Source organism: Grammomys surdaster, unplaced genomic scaffold (genome assembly GCF_004785775.1).
Source record: "Grammomys surdaster isolate TR1022 unplaced genomic scaffold, NIH_TR_1.0 129, whole genome shotgun sequence".
Taxonomy (NCBI): domain Eukaryota; kingdom Metazoa; phylum Chordata; class Mammalia; order Rodentia; family Muridae; genus Grammomys; species Grammomys surdaster.
The window spans coordinates 17,544,369-17,566,318 of NW_021604587.1; the positions used below are offsets into that span (position 1 = coordinate 17,544,369).

The 21,950-nt window shown below is 50.2% G+C and overlaps 3 protein-coding genes across 3 annotated transcripts; 1 reads left to right on the forward strand and 2 right to left on the reverse strand.

The window, feature by feature from the left end:
* Positions 1-613: 613 nt before the first annotated feature.
* Avp (arginine vasopressin) lies at positions 614-2,678 on the forward strand. The gene is made up of 3 exons (XM_028756498.1): positions 614-784; positions 1,983-2,184; positions 2,451-2,678. The coding sequence occupies exons 1-3, from the start codon at positions 653-655 to the stop codon at positions 2,621-2,623; spliced, it is 507 nt and encodes a 168-aa protein (XP_028612331.1). The 5' UTR covers positions 614-652; the 3' UTR covers positions 2,624-2,678.
* Positions 2,679-6,559: 3,881 nt separating this feature from the next.
* On the reverse strand, positions 6,560-7,393 carry Oxt (oxytocin/neurophysin I prepropeptide). Its single transcript, XM_028756538.1, has 3 exons — positions 7,239-7,393; positions 6,776-6,977; positions 6,560-6,691 (listed from the first exon to the last, which is right to left on the reverse strand). Exons 1-3 carry the CDS (start codon positions 7,356-7,358, stop codon positions 6,636-6,638), a joined length of 378 nt encoding a protein of 125 aa, XP_028612371.1. The 5' UTR covers positions 7,359-7,393; the 3' UTR covers positions 6,560-6,635.
* Positions 7,394-19,577: 12,184 nt separating this feature from the next.
* On the reverse strand, positions 19,578-21,292 carry Mrps26 (mitochondrial ribosomal protein S26). Its single transcript, XM_028756302.1, has 4 exons — positions 21,035-21,292; positions 20,798-20,944; positions 20,593-20,716; positions 19,578-20,036 (listed from the first exon to the last, which is right to left on the reverse strand). Exons 1-4 carry the CDS (start codon positions 21,244-21,246, stop codon positions 19,917-19,919), a joined length of 603 nt encoding a protein of 200 aa, XP_028612135.1. The 5' UTR covers positions 21,247-21,292; the 3' UTR covers positions 19,578-19,916.
* Between the last annotated feature and the right edge of the window lie 658 nt (positions 21,293-21,950).

Sequence of the window (21,950 nt, forward strand, 5' to 3'; positions counted from 1 at the left end):
TCCTTAGTGGACACAACAGGCACTATCCCCAAGTCCCACCTGCATACATGGCTCTACAGGGGTATGCATGGGATGGAAACATCCTGGGTGCCCCCTGAAGCCAGCCACAGCTGGCACAGGGCAGACCTTTGACTCTGTTCAGCCTTGATGCCATGACTGTGGCAAGTGGGAATTTCCTTCTGGGAGCCCACCTGGTGTGGGTGCCTCCTCTCATCCTACAGCACACTTAACAAACCCGCCCACCCCTCCTGGTCCCGACCCTGCTCCAAACATGCCAGTCCTTGGTGGATGGGGCCTGTTGATCCCTCTAGTCTGTCGAGAGCAGTTGGGATGCTCAGCTATGATTTCCAAGTGACCCTCAAGTCACACACCTCCCTGATCACACAGCACCAATCGCTCCTGTCACAAGGTGGCCAGTGACAGCCTGACTCCCCTCCTCCACCACCCTCTGCACAGACAGGCCCACGTGTGTCCCCAGATGCCTGAATCACTGCTGACAGCTTGGGACCTGTCGGCTGTGGGCTCCTGGGGAGCCACTGGGGAGGGGTTAGCAGCCACGTTGTTGCCTCCTAGGGAACACCTGCTGACATAAATAGACGGCTGAGTGCGCTAAGACAGCAGAGCAGAGCAGAGCAGCACACAGCGCCCACCCATGCTTGCCAGGATGCTCAACACCACACTCTCTGCTTGCTTCCTGAGCCTGCTGGCCTTCACCTCTGCCTGCTACTTCCAGAACTGCCCAAGAGGCGGCAAGAGGGCCACATCTGACATGGAGCTGAGACAGGTACCACTGTGGTCCATTTAGGGCTGCTGGCAGTGCCGTAGGAACGTAGGAACGGGTCAGGGGTGAGGAGAGAGGGAAACATTGTCTGAGCAGACTTTAGAGGAGGTTCCTGGAAGGAGGCAGTCGGTATCTTTTGGCAGAGTAGATGGGCTACCCAGAAGGTGCCACGGAAAGGACATAAAGGACATTGTCCCCAGACAAGGAATATGCCAGCAAATGAGAGATACTTGTTTATAACTGGGCTTGGAATGGGAACAGGTTAACTGGGTGTCCTGCCTCCTCTGCACACCCGGAGGCTGAGGGTGCTACACTGGCTCCTCAGGACTGGGTAGATTATACAAAACTGTTCTCGCCTGAATTCAAAGCATTTCCCTCCCAGCCCAGCTTCTCTCAGCCCCTTTCTAGCCAGGAGTGCCAGTTTCCTCCTGTCCATAGAAGATGGCCATCGCCCTGTGGAGTGGAGTATGCCCCACACCTAACCTCGGCCTCTTGCTCAGATCTGTTGTGCTGTATGTTCAGCTGTGAGTCTGCCCTTCTGGCAGAGCTGAAGGGAATCCAGTCACCGGGCTCAATTCTGGTCAGGCCACAGATGGCTCAGCTTTGAGTTGTTGAACAAACTCTAGTGGACAGGTAGGCAGCTCCCATAGTCGGCCTTCGGTTTGCAGAGTTTCTTTGGATGCTTCCGAGGCACCAGGTTTGCATGGGCATCTATCAGCCTAATTTGGTCTTTGCTACCTACCTCGTGGGGCATAATAGGTTGACAGGAGGTAAAGGCTCATGTGAAGCCCACCAGCACGGGACGGAGGTAAGAGCAAAGCCAGAAAATGAGAGTGAACGGTCTAGATGCTCTGTGGGGAGTGAGGTAGGGGAAAGAGGATCTAGGAAGGTGAAGGAGGACCATCTGAATGTCCGAGAGGTAAGCCTCTGAGAGATTGCTGCCCACCAGTGTGCTGAGGAAGGTCCCCCAAGTGGCTGCCCCCAAGACTCTGCCAAAGCAGGAGAGAATTTTGAGACCTCATGAACACTGGTCCTCCTGATAACCTAGCTGGTTAGATTTCCACTCTTGCCCTTTACCGTTGCTTCGTCCTGGACAGCGCCAGAGCACCTGCAAGGGAAGCTGGGATAGCAGCAGGGTGACACTAGGTTCCCACCGCCCCTCTTGGCCTCCCTCCAGCTGACCCCCGTCCTTCCCCCGCAGTGTCTCCCCTGCGGCCCGGGCGGCAAAGGGCGCTGCTTCGGACCGAGCATCTGCTGCGCGGACGAGCTGGGCTGCTTCGTGGGCACCGCCGAGGCGCTGCGCTGCCAGGAGGAGAACTACCTGCCCTCGCCCTGCCAGTCGGGCCAGAAGCCTTGTGGGAGCGGGGGCCGCTGCGCCGCCGCGGGCGTCTGCTGCAGCGATGGTGCGCACAAGGCTGGGCGGGCATCGAATGGGGTGGGACGGGAGGTAAAGGTGGGGCTAAGTGGGGAATCAGGACGGGAGGTAAAGGTGGGGCTAAGTGGGGAATCAGGACGGGAGGTGGGGGTAGGGACGCCAGGTTGGAGGGTGAGAATGAAGGGGGTCGAGGGTTGGAAAGTAGCAGGGGTAGGATGAGGGGGATTGTGGGGACGGCGCCCCTGGAACTGCGCCCACTCCTGGGCGCCTGCGCTCACAGAGCCCTTCCTTCAGAGAGCTGCGTGACCGAGCCCGAGTGCCGCGAGGGTTTTCTCCGCCTCACCCGCGCTCGGGAGCCGAGCAACGCCACGCAGCTGGACGGGCCCGCCCGGGCGCTGCTGCTAAGGCTGGTACAGCTGGCTGGGACACGGGAGTCCGTGGATTCTGCCAAGCCCCGGATCTACTGAACCATCTCCCCCACGCCTCGCCCCTACAGCATGGAAAATAAACTTTTAAAAAATGGACCCTGGTGTCTGTCTCTATTTCTGGGGTGGGGAGAAGAGGGGAGGGAGAGGCGTTGGAGTGGGAACTTTCTACTCTGCCCTGGCTAACCCCTACACCCAAAGTCGCGCATAGTCCACTCCCCCACTGCCAGAAGAGGCAGAACCTATACGCCTTATAGTATAAAGGAAGCGTTCTGGTGCTCCTGGATACCCACATAGTACCCCAAAGGTTGCTCCAAAGGCAACCCCACGCTCAGAAGGAGGAAAAGGTCTGAGACCCAGGGTGGCCCTGAAGGGTCAGTAACTGAGCGATTCAGAGCGATTCTCTGTCTGAGACCGAAATAAAAAGAGAGCGGCAGGACATTGGTGGACAAGAGGAACAGATCAGGAAATGGGGAGAGATAGGATCGGCAAGAGTGACAGAGAAGGGGGCGGGGCAAGCCAGGGGTGGCCATCTCAGCCCTGATTTCAACCAGACTAAGGCAAAAAACAGCTTGAGGGACTTACTCTCAGCCAAGACCGTGCTTGGATAGCACAGAGACGTTACCCCAGACCCAAAGGAGACAATGCCACCTGCCTTCTCTCCAGGTGCTCCACCATCAGGACTCAACCACGAGAAGCAGACTCCAGTGAGAGCCCAGCTACAAGTCCCCCACAGGCACCTGTTCCAACCGCCACACCCACTCTCAGGCAGGGAAATAGACAAGATAGGGTGGCGTTGTGGCTCAGAAGGAGAAGGCTTCCTCTCCTGGATTTAGTCCCCATCACCATGGAGAAGGAAGGGGTGGGGGAGGAGGAAAAGGTAACAGCTGCTAAGGGCGTTTCTATGACTCTTGACCTCAACCATAGCTAGAGACACGCACAAGTCCAGCAGCAAGGCACGCATGCTCATCCTCTTTGTCACATCCAATTCTGGAGCAAAGATGTCACCAGCGCCTGGCCTTCGCCCTCCCTCCCTCCCTCCCTCCCTCTCCTTCTCATTAGCTACTCTTTCTTCTAAGATGTTAGATTTATTCATGTGTTTATGTATATGGGTGTTTTTTTTTTCTTGTTATGTATGTCTGGCCATCGTGTGTGTGCTTGGTGCTGCAGAGGTCAGGAGAGGGCATCGGATTCCCTGGACCTAGAGTTACAGGTGGTCACAGTCTACCATGTGGGCACTAGGAACTGAATCCCAGTCCTCTTAACTGACCTTAACAACCAAGCCAGTGACTCAGCCCCTTGCCCCTCATCATCTGCCTGTCCTTCCTCCAGTCTCAGGATTTCCATCCTTCTATTCTCTGGTCTCCTCTGGTCCTCACTCTCCTGTTAACTTCCCACTCTTTTTCCTCTCTGTCCCGTCCATCCCAGGCGTTCTCTCCTCCTAAGGATGCTGCCCCTCCTCTGGGATGCTCTGCAGGCTCTGAGGTCAGTTCTGGACAGAATCACAATCTTCTACCCAGTCTCCAGGTCTCTTCCTATCTCCTCAGCACCTTTACACCTCTCTGCTTGCCTGGGTTTAACCAGGAGGTACAGGGGCCAGGCAGACTCCCATCCCAGCCTCCTTCTTATGTGGCCCTCTCAGAGTCTGATCTCCAATAGAGCAGGGCCAAGGAAGGGACAGAGCAAAAAGGGACAGAAAGGAGGTAGGCATGGCAGGTGGCATGGCCACACTTGGTTCAATCTCTAGGGCTCGTGTCCGGGCAGCTTCAGAATGAAGGTCAGATCCTCATTCTGCTCCTCACCAGGTGGGGAATTGTAATCATCCCTTTTCTCCACCTGTTTCTAGAAGAATCAGGCTCCTCTTCCTCTTCCTCAAGGAAAGGAATTACATCTGCCCACCCCACTTCTGCCTACTGGACATTCTTTTCCCTTTCAGGGACTCCATTCCTCAGTTACAGAGACATTTAAGGACACTCCCAGAGTCCACAGTAGACGCTTGCCTCCTCTCTTCGGCCTCCTGAAGCAAAGGGCTTGTGTGAGCAAATGCCAGGAGTCCTCTGACCTCCACACAGATGCTGCGGCATGTGTACAATCCCCAAGCACACACAAAGCAATAGTGAAAAGTCATTCAGACAGTTTTCAGGCTGGGGAGACGGCTCAGGAGGTAAGAGATCACGCTGCTCTTGTAGAGGACCCCAGTTCTGTCCCCACACCCACTTAGGGTGACTCACAACCACTTGTAACTCCAGTTTCAGGGGATCTGATGCCCTCTTCTGGTCACCATGGGCACTGCAGTCTTGTACACTTACTCTCACACAGAGACACATACACAGAAATGGAAATTTAACAGAATAAAAGTAGCAAGACATTGGGGCTGGAGAGATGGCTCAGCGGTTAAGAGCACTGACTGCTCTTCCAGAGGTCCTGAGTTCAAATCCCAGCAACCACATGGTGGCTCACAACCATCCATAATGAGATTCGATGCCCTCTTCTGGTGTGTCTGAAGTCAGCTACAATGTACTCATAAATAAAATAAATAAATCTTTAAAAAAAAAAAGTAGCAAGACAAAAAAAAAACAAACTTAAAAACCCAGCCCCAGAAAATGAAGAACCCCATTACCACCAAAAAAGAAAAAAGAAAAAGGCCAGGCTGTGGTGTCTTTAATCCCAGCACTTGGGAGGCAGAGGCAGGCGGATTTCTGAATTCGAGGCCAGCCTGGTCTCCAGGACAGCCAGGCTTACACAGAGAAACCCTGTCTCAAAACCCAAATTAATTTTTTAAAGATTATTTATTTATTTATTTTTATGAGTACACTGTAGCTGTCTTCAGACACACCAGAAGAGGGCATCAGATCCCGGGAATTACAGGTAGTTGTGAGCCACCATGTGGTTGCTGGGAATTGAACCCAGGACCTCTGGAAAAGCCGTTAGTGCTCTTAATCGCTGAGCCATCTCTCCAGCCCAACCCAAATCAATCTTGAAGTCTCTTTCCTATATCTTTTTGGCTTTCACCCTGTCAGTGAATCCCACATGTGTGTGTGTGTGGGGGGGCATCTGTGCACATTTTTTCAGTATGAGAGCCACAGAAAGTGCTTGTTTGCTTATTTGCTATAATGGATGGAGCCCAGGACCTTAACCTTGTGAGGCAAGGCTTCGGCCCCTGAGCTCCACCCAAGCCATCACACTTTAGTCTGACAGCGAATCACGTGACCCTGTGTAGGAGTGGAGGAGGGGTATGCATCTTCTGCCCTCTCTGCTGAGAACACCCGGCAGCCAAGTGAGGCAAACTTTGTGGCAAGGGCGAGTATTTAATCCAGCGGTAGATGAGCAGTATAGACAGTAGGTTTCTCTGTCTGTGGGCTCTGTGCTTTGTGGTCATTTGTGCCCACTGGCTCTTAGATCCCATGTGTCCCCACAGCGCATTGTTCTGCAGAGGCAGGCACGGGGCCCCTGAGTTCAGGCCTGGCCCTGGAGACAGCAGAGGACAGGCCAGTTGGTTCTTCATCTTTCCAGCTGTGGCTTCCTTGGGGCCTATGTGAGAATTGAGCTCTGTGGAAACCTTATGGTTCTACAACTCTCCTCCCCCGGCCAAGACCCTTCCTTCTAGCCCTGGATTGCCCCCTCAACCTCTGAGGTCGCGGCTAAGGTCTCTTTCAGATCTGACTGGATGAGTTCTCCTGCCTATAACTCAGTCCCTTGTTAGGCTTTGCCCTTTTCCACAGAAGTTCACCATTGCTGGTTGGACTTCCAAATGCTGCTCTTAAGTCTGTCTGCCGCAGGCCCAGCCCAGTGGGGAGTGAGAAATGGGGCTACCAGGAGATGGCAGCCCGTAGAGCACTCCTCTGTCCCCCCGAACCCCCAGTAGCCTACTGGGATGTTCTTGCTCCGAAATGCCAAGATCCGTGGAGTTCCCGGTGCTTTTCCCCCCTCCCGTTTCCTACAATTAGACACCAGTCAAGGTTGTAGAGGAAATCTGCTTTATTTTTCTTTTTTTTCCTGGCAGTGGTCATGGGGAATGAAGGAAGCGCCCTAACGGTATCACCACAAAGTGGGCTCAGCGCTCGGAGAAGGCAGACTCAGGGTCGCAGGCGGGGTCCGTGCGGCAGCCATCTGCAAGAGAAATGGGTCAGTGGCCTGAGCAGCAAACCCGACGGCTCCCTGCGGGGCTGTCCTGCTGGGTCCCCTCTTGCTCACCCGGGCTGCAGCAGATGCCCGCGGCGGCGCAGCGGCCCCCGCTCCCACAAGGCTTCTGGCCCGACTGGCAGGGCGAGGGCAGGTAGTTCTCCTCCTGGCAGCGCAGCGCCTCGGCGGTGCCCACGAAGCAGCCCAGCTCGTCCGCGCAGCAGATGCTCGGTCCGAAGCAGCGCCCTTTGCCGCCCGGGCCGCAGGGGAGACACTGCGGGGAAGGATGCGGGTGGGAGCTGTGCACAATTCGTATCGGGACTGTGGCAGGGCGAGGGGCAGTGGGTGCTCCGGCATTGTCTCTGCGTTCAAGGCGTCAAGAGGGAGCCTAACACTTCCAACCCAAAGGCCGGGGTTCCCAAAGCGAGGCCGTGGTAGGGCTGGCAAGTGTGCAGGGATGCTCTCTGCGGATGGGAGAGCTTCTCTGGTCTTTAGCGCTGCCAGAACGGGACGGGACGGGGTCGGGGAGACTCACCTTGCGCATATCCAGGTCTAGTACAGCCCTCTTGCCGCCCAGGGGACAGTTCTGGATGTAGCAGGCGGAGGTCAGAGCCAGTAGGCCAAGCAGGCAGCAAGCGAGACTGGGGCAGGCCATGGCGTTGGTGCTCAGTCTGAGACCCACCGCAGGTGATGGTTTCTCCAGCCCAGCCCAACGTTTTTATGTCTGAGCACTGCCATGGTGGAGCACTGCCTAAAGAGGGTGACTGCATGACTGATCACAGCAGGTCTCTTGGGTCAAATTGCTCCACACTGTTTAGAGGCAGGCCCTTCATTTGCAGGGTCTGGGCTAGGGTCAAGGTCACCGCCTCAGCTAATAACCTGAAGCTCAAAAGAGAAGCATCCTGGAAGGGGTGACCTAAGCTACCAGAGGCTAGAGAGACTTGGGAGGGGGTGGAGGTGCAGCCTAGCCAGGAGCTATTTTTCACAGATATCCAGTACCTCAGAATGAGGCAGGATAGGGCAGGTGGGCGAGGGAGCCCTTACAGGGACCTGAAGCTTAGATGGGGAAAAAAGATCACGTCTTGTTCAATCTCTGAATTCAGCTCAGCCCTTCTTCTAACTAGCCAGTAAGCCAAACTATCAGTGGAGATCGAAACCAAACAGATCAAAATAAAATAAAAAGAAAGAAAAAAACTCAACAAAAGGAAAACTACACGTGTATTTAAAACTCTGTATTAGAACTTGCTATGTAGACCAGGCTGGCCTTGAACTCACAGTGATCCATCTGCTTCTGCCTCCCAAATGTCGGGATTAAAGTTATCCACCATGGGAACTGGAGAGATGGCTCAGGGGTTAAGAGCATTGACTGCTCTTCCAGAGGTCCTGAGTTCAGTTCCCAGCAACCACATGGTGGCTCACAACCATCTGAAATGGGATCTGATGCCCTCTTCTGGTGTGTGTGAAGACAGCTACAGTGTATTCAAATACATACATACATACATACATACATACATACATACATACAGCTGTCCACCACCATGCTAGGTGCCTAGACTCCTGTTTGAGAAAACACTGGCCATCAGCTGCTGGAGTGTGGCCAACAGGTAGCCTCAACTACAGAGAGTCATTTGGCCCAAGGTCATACACTTCCCAGGTGGCCACACATAATGGTTGGCCCATTTTGGTACAAACGGTTGGGCACCTCTGGCTGCATTTCAGGTTTGGGTTGCAGGTGTGCATAGGTCTACATGAGAAGGATGCTACATGCAGTTCAGTAGCAGACTGCTTGCCTAGTGTGAGAGGCCTTGGGTCCAGTCCCCAGCATGATGGTAGCAATACATTTGGAAACATTTTTTTCACTAAAATTTTAATTTTAATTTTAATTTGTGTGTATGCTTGTGTATCCAGGTTTCCTTGGAGGCCAGAAGAGGATGTTGGCTCTCCAGGAGCTGTCATTAAAGAGGATCACGAGCAAGCCTATGTGGGTGCAGGGAACAAAATCCAGTCCTCTGCAAGAGCAGTGTGCAGGCTTCATCTTGGAGCTATCTCTCCAAACCCGTGTTTTTACATTTTTAATATAGTTTAAAATGAAATACAAATCAAGCCAGGGTGGTGGTGATGCACACCTTTAATCCCAGAACTTGGGAGGCAGAGGCAGGAGAACTATGAGTTACAGTCCAGCCTGGTCTACAGAGCTAGTTCCAGGACAGCCAGGACTGCACAAAAGAACCAAAACCAAAACCAAAAGAAAAGAAAAGAAAACAACAACAGCAAAGACAGACATATCATGGCAGGAAGACATGGAAGCCTCAACCCCTTCATTTTATGGTTGAGAAATGAGAAACAGATCACCAGGAGAGAGACTAAGGCCTCACTACTCCCTTCAAGGGCTTGCCCTCAATGACCTGGGGATCATCTACTGGGCCTCATATTAAATATCTTACCATCTTGGGCTGGAGAATTGGCTCAGTGGTTAAGAGTTACTCTTGCAGAAGACCCAGGTTTGATTCCCAGGACCCATAGGGTGGCTCACAAACACTTATAACAATTCCAGTGGAGCCAGTGCCTTCTTCTGACCCGGCACCCGGCACACGAATAGTGCATTACACACATGCAGGCAGAACATTCAGACACATAAAATAAAATTAATAGATCTAAAAAAATTTAAAAAAGAAAGGAGAAGCATTGTCCAGACTTTCATTTTATTTTGTTTTGAGATAGACGCTTGGTTGTCCTGGAACTATCTGTGTAGACCAAGCTGGGCTTGACCTCACAGTGACCCATCTGCCTTCCAGGTGCTGAGTGTACCACCATGCCAGGTACCTAGGCTCCTTTTAGGAAAACACTTGCCATCAGCTGCTGGCGTGTGGTCTTAGCTGCAGAAAGCTACCTGGTCCTTCCCAGGTATCCACATATAATGATTGGTCCATTTTGGTACAAATGCTGGGCACCCCTGACTGCATTTCAGCTTTGGGCTTTAGGTCAGCTGAAATCTGCATGCTGGTTCTGCTCACCCTTCTCTTCCACAGGGGTGGGTCCTGGGCCCACGTTCTAAACTTCATCTCAGTCTCTCTTAGGAAGTGACTTGCAACATCCAGGAAGAAGTAACAGCCAGTGTCCCAGAGACCAGCTCACCACATGCAGTCTCTGCTCCTAGAGAGAATAGAAAAGCCCCTAGGCTCTTTGTTCTTATGATTAACCTTCTCCTCAAGGGGCTGGGGCTGATGTGGCAAAGCATGTTCTCGAGCTCATCTGACCCTGAATCACAGCTCCTGAGTCACTGATGCAAGTTATCAAATGCTAAGTTGGTGGTGAGGTTGACCTCTGCTACAAATCAGCTCATTTCTCATCCAGATTAGCTTATGGGTATTCTGGGCAGAGAAGGCCAAGAGCTTGACCCCCAGAATGGCCCCAGAGAGACAGCCCACATATTCTGTGGGCACAGTGATCTCATCTAAGGTAATCCATGCACATAAATTAGCATATCATAATAATACGTGCTCCTGCTAGGCTGGCATGCCTTCATGTGCTCACAACTCATCTTTGTTTGGGAAGACTAGTACACAGAAGACAGGATCCTAGTCCTCAGGATGGGCCTGCAGCTGAGTGGGAGAACACTAACACACTGAGGGATAAGAGGACACTGCTTATATGCAAGGTAGACTACATGGAGCCTTGGGTACAGTGTCAGCATCCGGAGAAAACTCATTGTCCCCATGGGGTTCATATGTCACTGGAGGAGGCAGAATATGAAATAGGAGACATATTACATGGAGTTTCTGCTTTAGTTAGGATCTGAGTGTACCCCATGTGTTATATTGTAGGCCCTTAGGAAGATGTCCTGGGAGATGGTGAGATCTCTAAGAGAGGCCCAGTCTTTAGGTCACTAACGGCATGTGTATGAAGGAGGCAGTCTCTCCTAGATCTCTGTTTTTGGTTTTGCAGGCTTGAAAGGAAAGGGTGTATTCCTCCGTGTGCTCCTGCCTGATGTGTACTCTGACACAGATCTGTAAGCAGCAGGGGCAACAGATCATAGACTAAAGTCTCTGAGACTGTGAGCCCAAATAACCCTTTCCTTCTAGGCATGGAGGCACATACCTGTAATCTCAGCATACTGGAAATGTGCAGGAGGATCAAGAGTTCAAGACCAGTCTCATATAAATGACAGTTCAGAGCCATTCAGGGGTTAATGAAATATTACCCCAAAAGCCACCAAATCAAACCTTTTCTTTTTATACATTAAAAATTGTCGGAGGTTTTGCTATAGTAATTAAAAGCCATCAGAGGAAATAAAAGTCAGCATAGCTCCAAAGGCAACTGGATGCTTAGACAAGGTCTATGTCTGGATCCCCTGAGGAGACCTGAGGAAGTCCTGGGTGAGTGGACACTGTTTGACGTGGGCCTCAGACCTGGAAGGTTTGGCAAAGCTTCCCCCTGCACCTTGTGGGTGAGGTGAATTTGACAAAGCCTTCCTCTGATCTGAGTGCTAATGTACCGTGTGCTAGTAAAAGTGTTTACAAGGGATGGACCAGTGTGTGCTTTAGTCAATAGAAACGGCAGCCTCCCTGGGGATGTTTACAGTCTGGGATTCCTGCCTACAGAGATTAGCCAGGCCCGCTTCTGGTTTGGTGGTTTGTATATGTATGGCCTAGGGAGTGGCACTATTAGGGGGTGTGGCCTTGTTGGAGTAGGTGTGTCACTGTGGGCATGGGCGTAAGACCCTCATCCTAGCTGCCTGGAAGTGAATATTTTGCTAACAGCCTTCTGATGAAGATGTAGAACTCTCAGCTCCTCCTGCACCGTGCCTGCCTGGATGCTGCCATGCTACCACCTTGATGACAATGGACTGAACCTCTGAACCTGTAAGCCAGCCCCAATTAAATGTCCTTTTGGTTGTGGTGTCTGTACACAGCGGTAAAACCCTAACTAAGACACCTATGCTGTGCAAAGTGGACACGCTGAAGTTCTGGACTGCTGTTGTGGTTGCTACCGTTCCACCAGAGAGGGGGGGGGGGAACAGACCATCTGGCCCCAGACTTTCTGTCTTCATTCTCTCATCACCTTTCTTAGGGTCCCAGATCCAAGTTACACAGGTGATGAATTAGCAAATGCTGTGGAAAGAGAGGCCGTACGGGCTGTCATTCTCCTTAGGGTGACCGGTGCGTACTCAGACAGAGGAAAGACAGCATGTGTGTGCAGAAGGCTCAGTGTGTTGCTGCTATGCACAAGTGGACACAAACGTAACCTCTAGAAATATCCATTTATTATGTCAGTTTGGGGGCAGAGCCCAGGCAGGTTTCTGTACTCAGGCTCCTAGCAGCAGCCAAGCTAGGTGATCTAAAGTGAGAGATTGATTCTGTACTGTCAAGTCTCTGAACATGGGGAAGGCTAGGCTCACATTCTATGCCATCTATCATCTATCTATCTATCTATCTATCTATCTATCTATCTATCTATCATTTGTCTGTTTATTTAACATCTATCATCTGTTTATCTGTCTATCATCTATTTGTCGGTATATCTGTCTGCTTATCCATCATCTGTCTGTTGATCTATCATTTGTCTACCTACCTACCTACCTACCTACCTATCTGTCTGTCTGAGACAGGATTTCACTATGTAGGCTTGGCTGTCTTGGAACTCTCTATGTAGAGCAGGCAGGCCTTAACCTGTCTCGAAAAACAAAAACAAAAAACAAAACAAAACAAAACAAAAAACAAAAAAAGAGCCCCAAACAAACAAATAGCTCATTTGCTTAGGTGAGGTCCACCAGCATCACTACATTTTGAACTGAAACTGAGAGGAATCTTCATGACATCATTCCTGCCACAGCTTCCATCTTTGCTACTGATGGAATGCTTCTGCGGGGCTGACACAGCACCAGCTGCACCTGCGCGGGGTTGACACTACACTGACTGCACGGGGGTGGAGTAGGGGTGCGGGGGGAGGGGCGTGTGGATGTCACTGCACTGACTGCACCCACGAGGGTCGACACTGCACCTGTGTGGGGGGGTGGCTGACACTGCACCGACTGCTCCTGCGGGGCTGACATTGCACCCGCGGGACTGACGCTGTACCACGTGTACTGCGTATTACTGTATAGAAAAAGTTTATGGGTCCTACTTACATGCTTCAGGAGATTACACAAAAGTGTGGGTACCAAGAATGGGGATTGTGGTGACCATTTTAGCACTCTGCCTCTACGGAAGGGCTACTTCTAGACAGACGAAAACGGTTTATATAGAGCTCTTCTGGGCTGGGGCAGTGGTGGCAAACACCTTTAATCTCAGCACAGGGGGATCTCTGTGAGTTTGAGGCCTGCCTGATCTATGGAGCATATTCCAGGACAGCCATATGGAGAGACCCTGTCTTGAGGGGGAAAATCTCTTTTCATTATTTTGGTCACTTCCTTATGTGAGACACCTAGACTTTTTTCCTCTGAATATTTTATTGCTGCTTGTGACATTCACAACTTAGGAAAAATCTGTTACTGCTACAGTCCAGCACTTGAGCTGGTGAAGTTCATATATCTGCATAGGGGATGCTGTGGCTGAGTCAGTTCCTCCAAAGGATTCCTGGGCCCTTGACACCTATTTCCAGCACTTGGAAATCCGAGGCAGGAGGATTGACATGAATTGCAGATCAGCCTGGGATACATAGTGAATTATAGGTCAGCTTGAGGTACAGTGTTAGATCTTAAAATAATTATTAGAAGCCGGGCAGTGGTGGCGCACGCCTTTAATCCCAGCACTTGGGAGGCAGAGGCAGGTGGATTTCTGAGTTCGAGGCTAGCCTGGTGTACAGAGTGTGTACCAGTACAGCCAGGGCTACACAGAGAAACCCTGTCTCGAAAAAACAAAAAATAATTATTAGAATAATTTAGGGAAAAAGCCTCTAATAGAGATGGGAGAGTGTTGTGGCAGAAATTTCCCTATCCAATCTATTTGTAGCGGAAGGCCTATGATTGGACAGGGAAAAGGGAGGTGGAGCTAAGGATGGCAGAGACAGAGATGCAGGGAGAAACGCAAGAGGGGAGTAGGGCTGACATTGGAAGCTGATGCTTTAAACCAGCGTGGCTTTAAACCAGCCTTAGACAGAGATGAAATGAAAAGGTTAGGATATTTTAGGATATATTGTCTAATCTGTGTTGGCATCTTACTATTATCAATTGGCTTTGAAATTATTGTGTGGGCATCCTGGGATTTGAGTATTTGATGATAAATAAATCTATTTGGTTAACTACAAGCATCAAGAGTTTTGATTTTATCGGGTGATGGGTGTAGTAGTGATTGCGGGGTGGACGATCGCGCGGAGAGGGGCTAGCGTGGCCACGAGGGGCGCTCTGGAGCTCCAGCAGCTCCAGCCCGCTGCAGAGCCTGCTGAAGTGAGGACACCCGGCTGGGGCCAGGCTTCCAGCAGTGCCGGCATTAATGCGGGAACATGGCGGCTAAGTGGATAGCTGAACATTTCTTTTCTAATACCTCCCGCTACAGAGTATGTGCATGACTGCCCTACTGTGTGCTTCTAGAAATCCATGTGAATGAGTCAGAACTAGAGACAATGTTGTGAGAGGTGTACAGAGTGATTGTCCTACTGTGTGCAATCCAATTCTCTCCTACCATGTGGGTGCTGGGCACCAGACTAGGCTGAGTGACAAGCACCCTTACCCATTGGGCAATCTTGCTGGCCCAACCTATTTGTGTTTGAATCCCAGCTACTTCAATCCCCATGGATGTATATTCACTAACTAACTTTTTTAAAAAACAAGATCTCAAAAACAAAAGAAACAGGGTCTCACTCTGTCACCCATGCTGGCCTGGAATTCAGCATCTTCCAGCCTCAATCTCCCAAGCATATAATACATAGATCAGTTTTGTCAAAAGAAGTGTAACAGGAATAACTGGTACCTACTGGTCCCTAAGATCGTTGTGACAAAGGAGAACATTATGTAAAACTAAGCTCAGGATACAGTAAGTGGTCACTACACATTAGATTCCTTTTTTTTTTTTTCAGATCTCTCTCTCTCTCTCTCTCTCTCTCTCTGGCAAGGACACTTTCACCATGGTGGTGGCAGGGCCTTAAAATAGCAAAGAAAAAGCTGAGCAGTAGTGGGACATGCCTTTAGTATCAGTACTCAGGAGGCAGAGGTAGGGGAATCTCTGTGAGTTCAAGGCCAGCCTTGTCTATAGTGTAAGTTCCAGGACAGCCAGGGCTACGTAGAGAAACCCTGCCTTAAATCTACCCTACCTCAAAAAAAAAAAAAATGTATAGTGGTCATTTGGGCTACACTGCTTTGAAACCGGGTGGGTAGCATGTGTGTACCTGTGCAGGAGCTATCTGGATTCATGAATGGGAGACACACACAGACACACACACACACACACACACACACACACACACACACACCAGTTAATATTTGACATGCCATGACTAACTCAAAGGTTGAGTACTCTTACTCCTTTCCCTGATAGCAGACGCTCCTCTCCGGTACTCCTGAGACTCCTAAACCTTCTCTTGCTACTCAAGGCCCAGTCGGGGATTCTCACATGGCTGGTTGGCTTTCTCTCCTGCAGCTCCTACATCCCAAATCTAAGGGTCTCACCTAATCTCTCTTTGCCCAACCCTGGCATCTTTATTGACTGATCAAAAACCAATTGGGGACAAGAACCTTCAGCATTTGGATAGCAGATTCCCAATTTGGCAGATTAATTGAAAGTATTGGAAACAATCCCTAACAAAAAAAGCAAAGGAAAAAGTTTACAACTTTGATTTCATTATTTGAGAAACAAACATAAGGAAGACCATGAGGTATCTGGACTTTGGGATGTTTTCTGTGTTGGGGATTGAACCCAGGGCCTGGGGACACGGTAAGCAAGCACTCTACCATGAAATCACATCCTGGAACCCAATAAGGCTTTGAAATGAAATTTGAAATGTAATATATTTTGACAGTTAAAGATTTATAATTTCTGAAATTCTGGAAAAATCTAAGCTATAAATTTTGCATATGATCAACTTGGTTTCCTGAAAACACCTGATGTTCTTGCATGTAATTTTGTCTCAGAACAAATATAACTTAAATCTGACTTTGTAACAATAAAGATTGTCAACTGCAAGATCCTGCTTAGCAACTGCAGATAGACTCAAAGCAGAGTACCATGTCTTCTTAAGAATAGCAGGGAGACCATAACTCAAGCAGTGTACCATATCTTCTGAAGAACTGCAGGTAGATCATAATTCAAGGCAGTGTACCATATAGACCATGACATGTTTCAAGGCACAGGCCAAGAAGATTTTGTACTTTTCCACCACCTGGACCCTCTTACCCCCTCCCCTTGTAAAACATGTTATAAAAAAGCATTTCATGTTCAAAAAAAAAAAAAGAAATTAAAAAAAAAATTAAAAAAAAAAAAAGATTGTCAAGAAAGGTTTTGTGAATATGTTCAGTCCCCCAGGAGGCTGGCCCTCCTACCAGCCTGTGAACAGTGGTCAGATCACAGGCAAGTCGGTAGATGCAGCAGAACTGAGTGTGGTACTGTGTGAGACACTGCAGGGCTGGAAAGATGGCTCAGTAGTTAAGAACACTGGCTGCTCTTCCAGAGGCCCTGGTTTTAATTCTAAGCCTTGGGCCCTGAAGGGCCTTATGTAGACTGGCTCAAGTTTTCCATGTAGCTGAATATGACATTAAACTCCAGATGCTCCTGAGTCCTAGGTTTACAGCTGTGTACTATGTCTCCTCCCCGTACCCCTTCCCCCTTTTGAGATAGGGATTTATATAGCCCAGGCTGGCCTCACACTGACTAAATAAGTGAGGCTGGCTTTAAACTCCTCATTGTTTAAGGTGCCACAATGTCCATTCAGCCTTTGCCTTTCCTTTTTGAGACAAGAATTTGCTCTGTATAGCCCTGGCTGGTCTTATACAATGTGGACTAGACTGGCCTTTCACTTGAAGAGCAACTTGTCTGCCTTATCTTTTTTTTTTTAAAAGACTTATTTCATGTATATGAGTGCACTGTAGTACCTTCAGACACACCAGAAGAGGGCATCAGATCCCATTACAGATGGTTGTGAGCCACCATGTGGTTGCTGGGAATTGAACTCAGGACCTCTGGGAGAGCAGTCAGTGCTCTTAACCACTGAGCCATCTCTCCAGCCCAACCTGGCTGCTTCAGAAGTGCTGTGATTACTGGTGTGTGTCATCATTCCTGGCCACCTCTGACATCACCTTTCCAGGCTTTGTAAAATTATATGTTGGCATGTCCACATACAGTTATATGCATGTGAATGCAGGTGCCTCTGGGGGCACAGGCTGTCCTGGAACTGGATGTACAGACGGTTAGGAGCCACTTGATGTGAGTGCTTAGAAACCAACTCGGGCCCCTGAAAAAGCAGCAAGCACTCAGATGACTGTGGAGCGTGTCTCCAGCTTCTTCTTTTATTATTATTATTTTTAAAAGTTTACGCCGGGCAGTGGTGGTGCATGCCTTTAATCCCAGCACTTGGGAGGCAGAGGCAGGCGGATTTCTGAGTTCGAGGTCAGCCTGGTCTACAGAGTGAGTTCCAGGACAGCCAAGGCTACACAGAGAAACCCTGTCTCGAAAATCCAAAACCAAACCAAACCAAACCAAACAAAACAAAAGCAAAACCAAAACAACACAAAAGTTTACTTTTTAATAGCACTTAGAAGACAGAGGCAGGCAAATCTTTGAGTACAAAGCCAACCTGGCCTATATGAGTTTCAGGCCAGCCAGGGCAGGGCTAGTTACACAGTGAAACCCTGCTTAAAATTTCAAACCAACAATAAAACCCATAAGGCTTAAAAATCTGTATTTTTATTACTTTTAGTTCTGTTTATGTGGGTAAGTGCATGTGCCCATGTAAGCCAGAGGCATAGCATCCCCTGGAGTTATGAGCTGACTGGATGAGTGCTGAGGACTGAATTCGAATCATCTGTGTTCGACATATTTGTTAATGCACACAGAGGAAATGGCCAGTATCGTCAGGAGACTGCCTGGTTTGGGGTTGGAATACTGATTTGACTTCTTATGTGGCAAGAAAAAAATAATTACAAATTCAATTCTTGCTAGACTCTGGCATTCACTAAGCTTCCTCACTGAGTCAGTTGTAAGTGCTTTTCAAATTCACAGAGGAACTTAGATCTCAGGGCAGGTCGGATACTATATGCTGGGGAAACTGAGCAATGACTTTAGGCAGTCACACCTAGATAAAACAGATTAAAATACCCAACACCCACTGAGCTGGCAAGTGTACTCCTGTAGCCTTTCAATCAGCTACAGCAGTTGGCCTTCACTCGGCTGTGGTAGCAGTAGCAGGGCACGGTCATATCCAGTCTCCCTGGTGAGTACTTGGGCAGTTGTCTTTGAGTCTCATGAGGAACCAGGTTGGTCTCAAACTCCCAATGTAGCTGAGGAGGACCCTGAGATCCTACTAATCCTCTTGCCTCTACCTCCAAAAAAGCAGGCACTGAACCACCATGCCTTGTTTATGCAGTGCTGGGGACTGAACCCAGGGCCTATGCAGCCTAGGCAATCACTCTACCAAGTGAACAGCGTCTGAAGCTCATCTTGTTTTGCAGGACCTAACCTAGCCCTGACAGCCACGGCCACAGCATTCACCCCAGCACCCACTCATCATGCAGGGGCCAGGGTCCAGTGTCTTGGTTAAGTATCTATGCCAGTGACTGGGGAGATACATCCTGGGCAGGAATGGGAGAGGCTACTCATCCATCAGAGTTCCTGGGGTTCATTGTGACAACTCTGGCATTTGGAGAGACCCAGGAATGGACTAGGATGCTCCTGACATGATCCCCTAAGCCTACCTTATATATTTGAATGCAGGGTCTCACTGTGTTCCGCACGGTCAGGGACAGTATCTACTACCCTAAAGTGGGTGTTATGGCTCTCAGTGGGCTGCGTGCGGGATGACACCTGCACCTTAATTGCCTGCTTCTTCACTGGAGTAAGAAGCTGCTATCATTCCTGAGGTTTGCATTTCTTAGGGATTCCAAAACCCTCAGCAGTGTGGAAAGTAGCAAGGATGGTTCTTCCTTGGGGTGTCTGGAGTTCGTGTCAACGCTATTTAAGCTGGTGACAATGAAAGCAAAAATGCAGACAGCTCACTCCCTAACATGCATGCGCTGACGTCATGAACATCTGGGTCTGATCCCCGGTCCCACATAAAAGCCATGTGCATCTAATTCCAGTGCCAGGCAAATACACAGAGACTGAGTCTCTGAGGCTAGCTGGCTAGACAGTCTAATTAGTGAGTGCCAGGTTCCAGTGAAAGACCCTGTCTCAAAAACCAGAACAAAACAAAATAAACTAAAAACAAGCTCAAACCAGACCAAGGTGAGGGAGTTCTGAAGAATGACACCCAGGGCTGCCCTTTGGCCACCACTTACACACACACAGTAAGAGCAGCAAGACTGGAAGCAGCGGGTCTAGCTTGGGAATCTACAACCTGCTAGGTAGTCCAATAGCGCCACATCACGACAGGGTCTGGTTATAGAAATCACTTCTGGAGAGCTACCAAGAGAAACAGGGTACCCCTTTTTGCTTTCTGGATCTTGGATACACCAAACCCTAACTAGCAAAGCCTAGGATTGAGCAAAGCAGATAAACTAACTCATAGTTCAGTTAGGAGAAACCTGCTTTTGGCTAGTAACCTAAAGACCCAAATAATTAGGGACAAATAAACTTATTTTACAAATAGTACTACTACTACTAATAGTAATAATAAAAGAGAAAAAAGGCCATATAACAAATGGCTTTGATGTTACAAGCAAGTCAGCATCTGCTGTAACTATTTTCCTCTTTCATTTGCACTATAACTATAGTCAGTGAATGAGCAAGACTGGACTCCAATACTTTATTTATAAAAGCAGGAAACATTTGGCTCACACTACTCCAAGAGACTCAGGAGACAGCTTGGCTTCTTTGGGACACGGTCCAGTCCGATCTTCTATGTGATAGGAATTTCCCACAGTTTAATGCTTTCCTGAGTTTGTATGTGGTGTCAGAACAGGGTACTATGTCTAGGAGTTTCCAGTCAGGTGCTGAGTGCTGAGCCTAGAATGATTGGGGGCTGCTCTGGAAAAGGCTGAGCCATCCTCCGGGGATGCACCAATTCCTACTCCAATACACAGTCCCCAGGCAAACACTGTCCTTATTTGGGCCCCTAGAAGCCTCTGTGCTCAGCTCCTGACCACCTGCCCGTCTTTGGTGATGGCCCAGTTATAACTCTTCGGAGAGTCCAATGCTTCTTCTATCCGTGCCTCCAGGTTCTCCCGAGTGATGAAGTTCTTCGCCTCCTCCTACAGGAAGAGAAAGCTTAGCTACATGAGATCTCTAACAGGGCTGGCTGCCTGCACAGATGTCTCTAGCTCACCTTAAGAAGGGTGTCAAGAGCCCAGAGCCTCTTTGTGCCCCACCAATTGTCCAGCACAACGAACGGTACTAGGTGACCTCACCCATCATATTCCTCTTCCTTGGACAATCACCCATCAAATCTCTCAGCCACAACCCAAGGACAAATTGTGACAACCTGATTAGAGGAGGTGGGCCCTCTCAAGCTACTCACTCCCTCTTGAACGTTCCATTCTCACTTATTGTTTCCCTGACTTCAAGTTTCACATGGCAATACTAGCCTATAACCTTTCATTGACCATTGCCTGAAGATTTCCCTCTTGAACGTTCCACTCTCACTTATTGTTTCCCTGACTTCAAGTTTCACATGGCAATACTAGCCTATAACCTTTCATTGACCATTGCCTGAAGATTCTGGTCACTTGACGCCCTGTGCTGCTGCTCCCCCCAGAGCCTCCCTTGCTGGAGTCTCCAATACCCACATTCTCCACGACCTCTGCCCACCTGCAGTTTGAGCACTTCTTGCTCTTTCAGTTGCACCCAAGCCTGCTCCTCCAGGGCCCTCTGGGCTTGGGCCTCAGCCTGCCGAAGCTCCTGGGCCTGTGCTTCCAGCTGCAACCTGGCTATTCTGCGAGGGGCAAGAAGCCAAGGGTGAGCGGGGGCCGCGGATGAACCTAGCCCAGATCACCCAGTCCCGTGCCTCTCGCACCGTAGCTCCTGGAGCCGCCGGTTCTCCTCCCGGTTCCAGGCCATCAGCTCCCGGTGCTCCGTGATGGCCTCCTGCGCCTTACGCTCAGCTAGAACCCCGGCTCGGGCCTCGTGCAATTTCCTTCGCACCTCCAACGTGAACTCTAGCCTGGGTGAGGTCGGGCTTCAAGTCAGCACCCATCCTCCAGCCCCAGCACTTCCCAGAGGGCGCCGAAGGGCGCCTGCCCTTTACACACACCTGAGAGCGCGCACGGTCTCCCGGTACTGTCGGTAGCGCTCGGTCACTATGAAGAATTCCGCAGGGTCCACTGCCGGAGGCATTTTCACGCGTCCGACCTTGGATTTGGCAGGCGGGTCGTGGCGGGTCTTGCGGCCGCGCACCGGCAGGAGCAGCAGGGTTGGGGGCCGGCCCCCGGGCCGCGCGGCCAGGCGGTTCAGAGCGCGCAACATGACAGCTGCCGCCTGAGCCTGGCCCGCCCCGGAAGTGGCCGCGGAGCACCACGGGAGTCTCTTGTCCCCGCCCCCGCTGGGCGGAGTTCTTGCTGTCTGGCCCGTCGCGTCCCGGAGTCTTGGGTAGGGTGGGCGGGGTCGGGGGGCACCTTGGAGACCACAGCTTTCTGGGCTGCGTCGGCCGCCAGGGATAGCCACACCACCCGACGCTCAGCTTGCTTGTTCACAAGCTTGGACTCCGCCCCCAAGCGTGTGGCTCTGGAGCTCTCTAGCCCACCGATGGCCGGTCTATCCTTGCGTGACTGATGCAAGAAATTCTGAGTTCCTGGCTACTTAAGTTAGGCTTATTTTTTTCAGTAAGCGCTCTCCTGGTGCACTTTAAACTTTAGATTTGCAAACGAGCAATAAACCATTTCCTTGCCCTGCACTGCCCTGGTGTGGTCTTGGGCAGCTCTGCAGTAGCCAGAGTTCTCAGTGTGAGTGACCATTTTTTCACAACTGGGCGGCCTGTGTGAGGTGACCCTTGTCCTCTTCCTCTTGACCGGGGTCTTCCTACCTTGAGACTATTCTTATGTATGAAGTACTGTTTCCTCTACAATTGAAGAGAAGTAGCCAGCAGTGCAGGAGAGAGAGCTTCTGTGTCTGAGGTAGTTCGTACTCCTCTGTCCCCCAGCAAGGAGGGTTGTTGGTAATCAGAAGCTGAC

What these genes read in the sequence shown, in the direction of transcription:
- Avp (XM_028756498.1), top strand. Translation starts at nt 653, where the DNA reads ATGCTTGCCAGGATGCTCAACACCACACTCTCTGCTTGCTTCCTGAGC. An exon ending in CTGACATGGAGCTGAGACAG is followed by an intron (nt 785 to 1,982) that starts GTACCACTGTGG and finishes CTTCCCCCGCAG; the next exon opens with TGTCTCCCCTGCGGCCCGGG. An exon ending in GGGCGTCTGCTGCAGCGATG is followed by an intron (nt 2,185 to 2,450) that starts GTGCGCACAAGG and finishes CCCTTCCTTCAG; the next exon opens with AGAGCTGCGTGACCGAGCCC.
- Oxt (XM_028756538.1), bottom strand. Translation starts at nt 7,358, where the DNA reads ATGGCCTGCCCCAGTCTCGCTTGCTGCCTGCTTGGCCTACTGGCTCTG. An exon ending in TAGACCTGGATATGCGCAAG is followed by an intron (nt 6,978 to 7,238) that starts GTGAGTCTCCCC and finishes CCTTCCCCGCAG; the next exon opens with TGTCTCCCCTGCGGCCCGGG. An exon ending in GGGCATCTGCTGCAGCCCGG is followed by an intron (nt 6,692 to 6,775) that starts GTGAGCAAGAGG and finishes TTTCTCTTGCAG; the next exon opens with ATGGCTGCCGCACGGACCCC.
- Mrps26 (XM_028756302.1), bottom strand. Translation starts at nt 21,246, where the DNA reads ATGTTGCGCGCTCTGAACCGCCTGGCCGCGCGGCCCGGGGGCCGGCCC. An exon ending in GAGACCGTGCGCGCTCTCAG is followed by an intron (nt 20,945 to 21,034) that starts GTGTGTGTAAAG and finishes GACCTCACCCAG; the next exon opens with GCTAGAGTTCACGTTGGAGG. An exon ending in AAGAAGTGCTCAAACTGCAG is followed by an intron (nt 20,037 to 20,592) that starts GTGGGCAGAGGT and finishes CTCTTCCTGTAG; the next exon opens with GAGGAGGCGAAGAACTTCAT.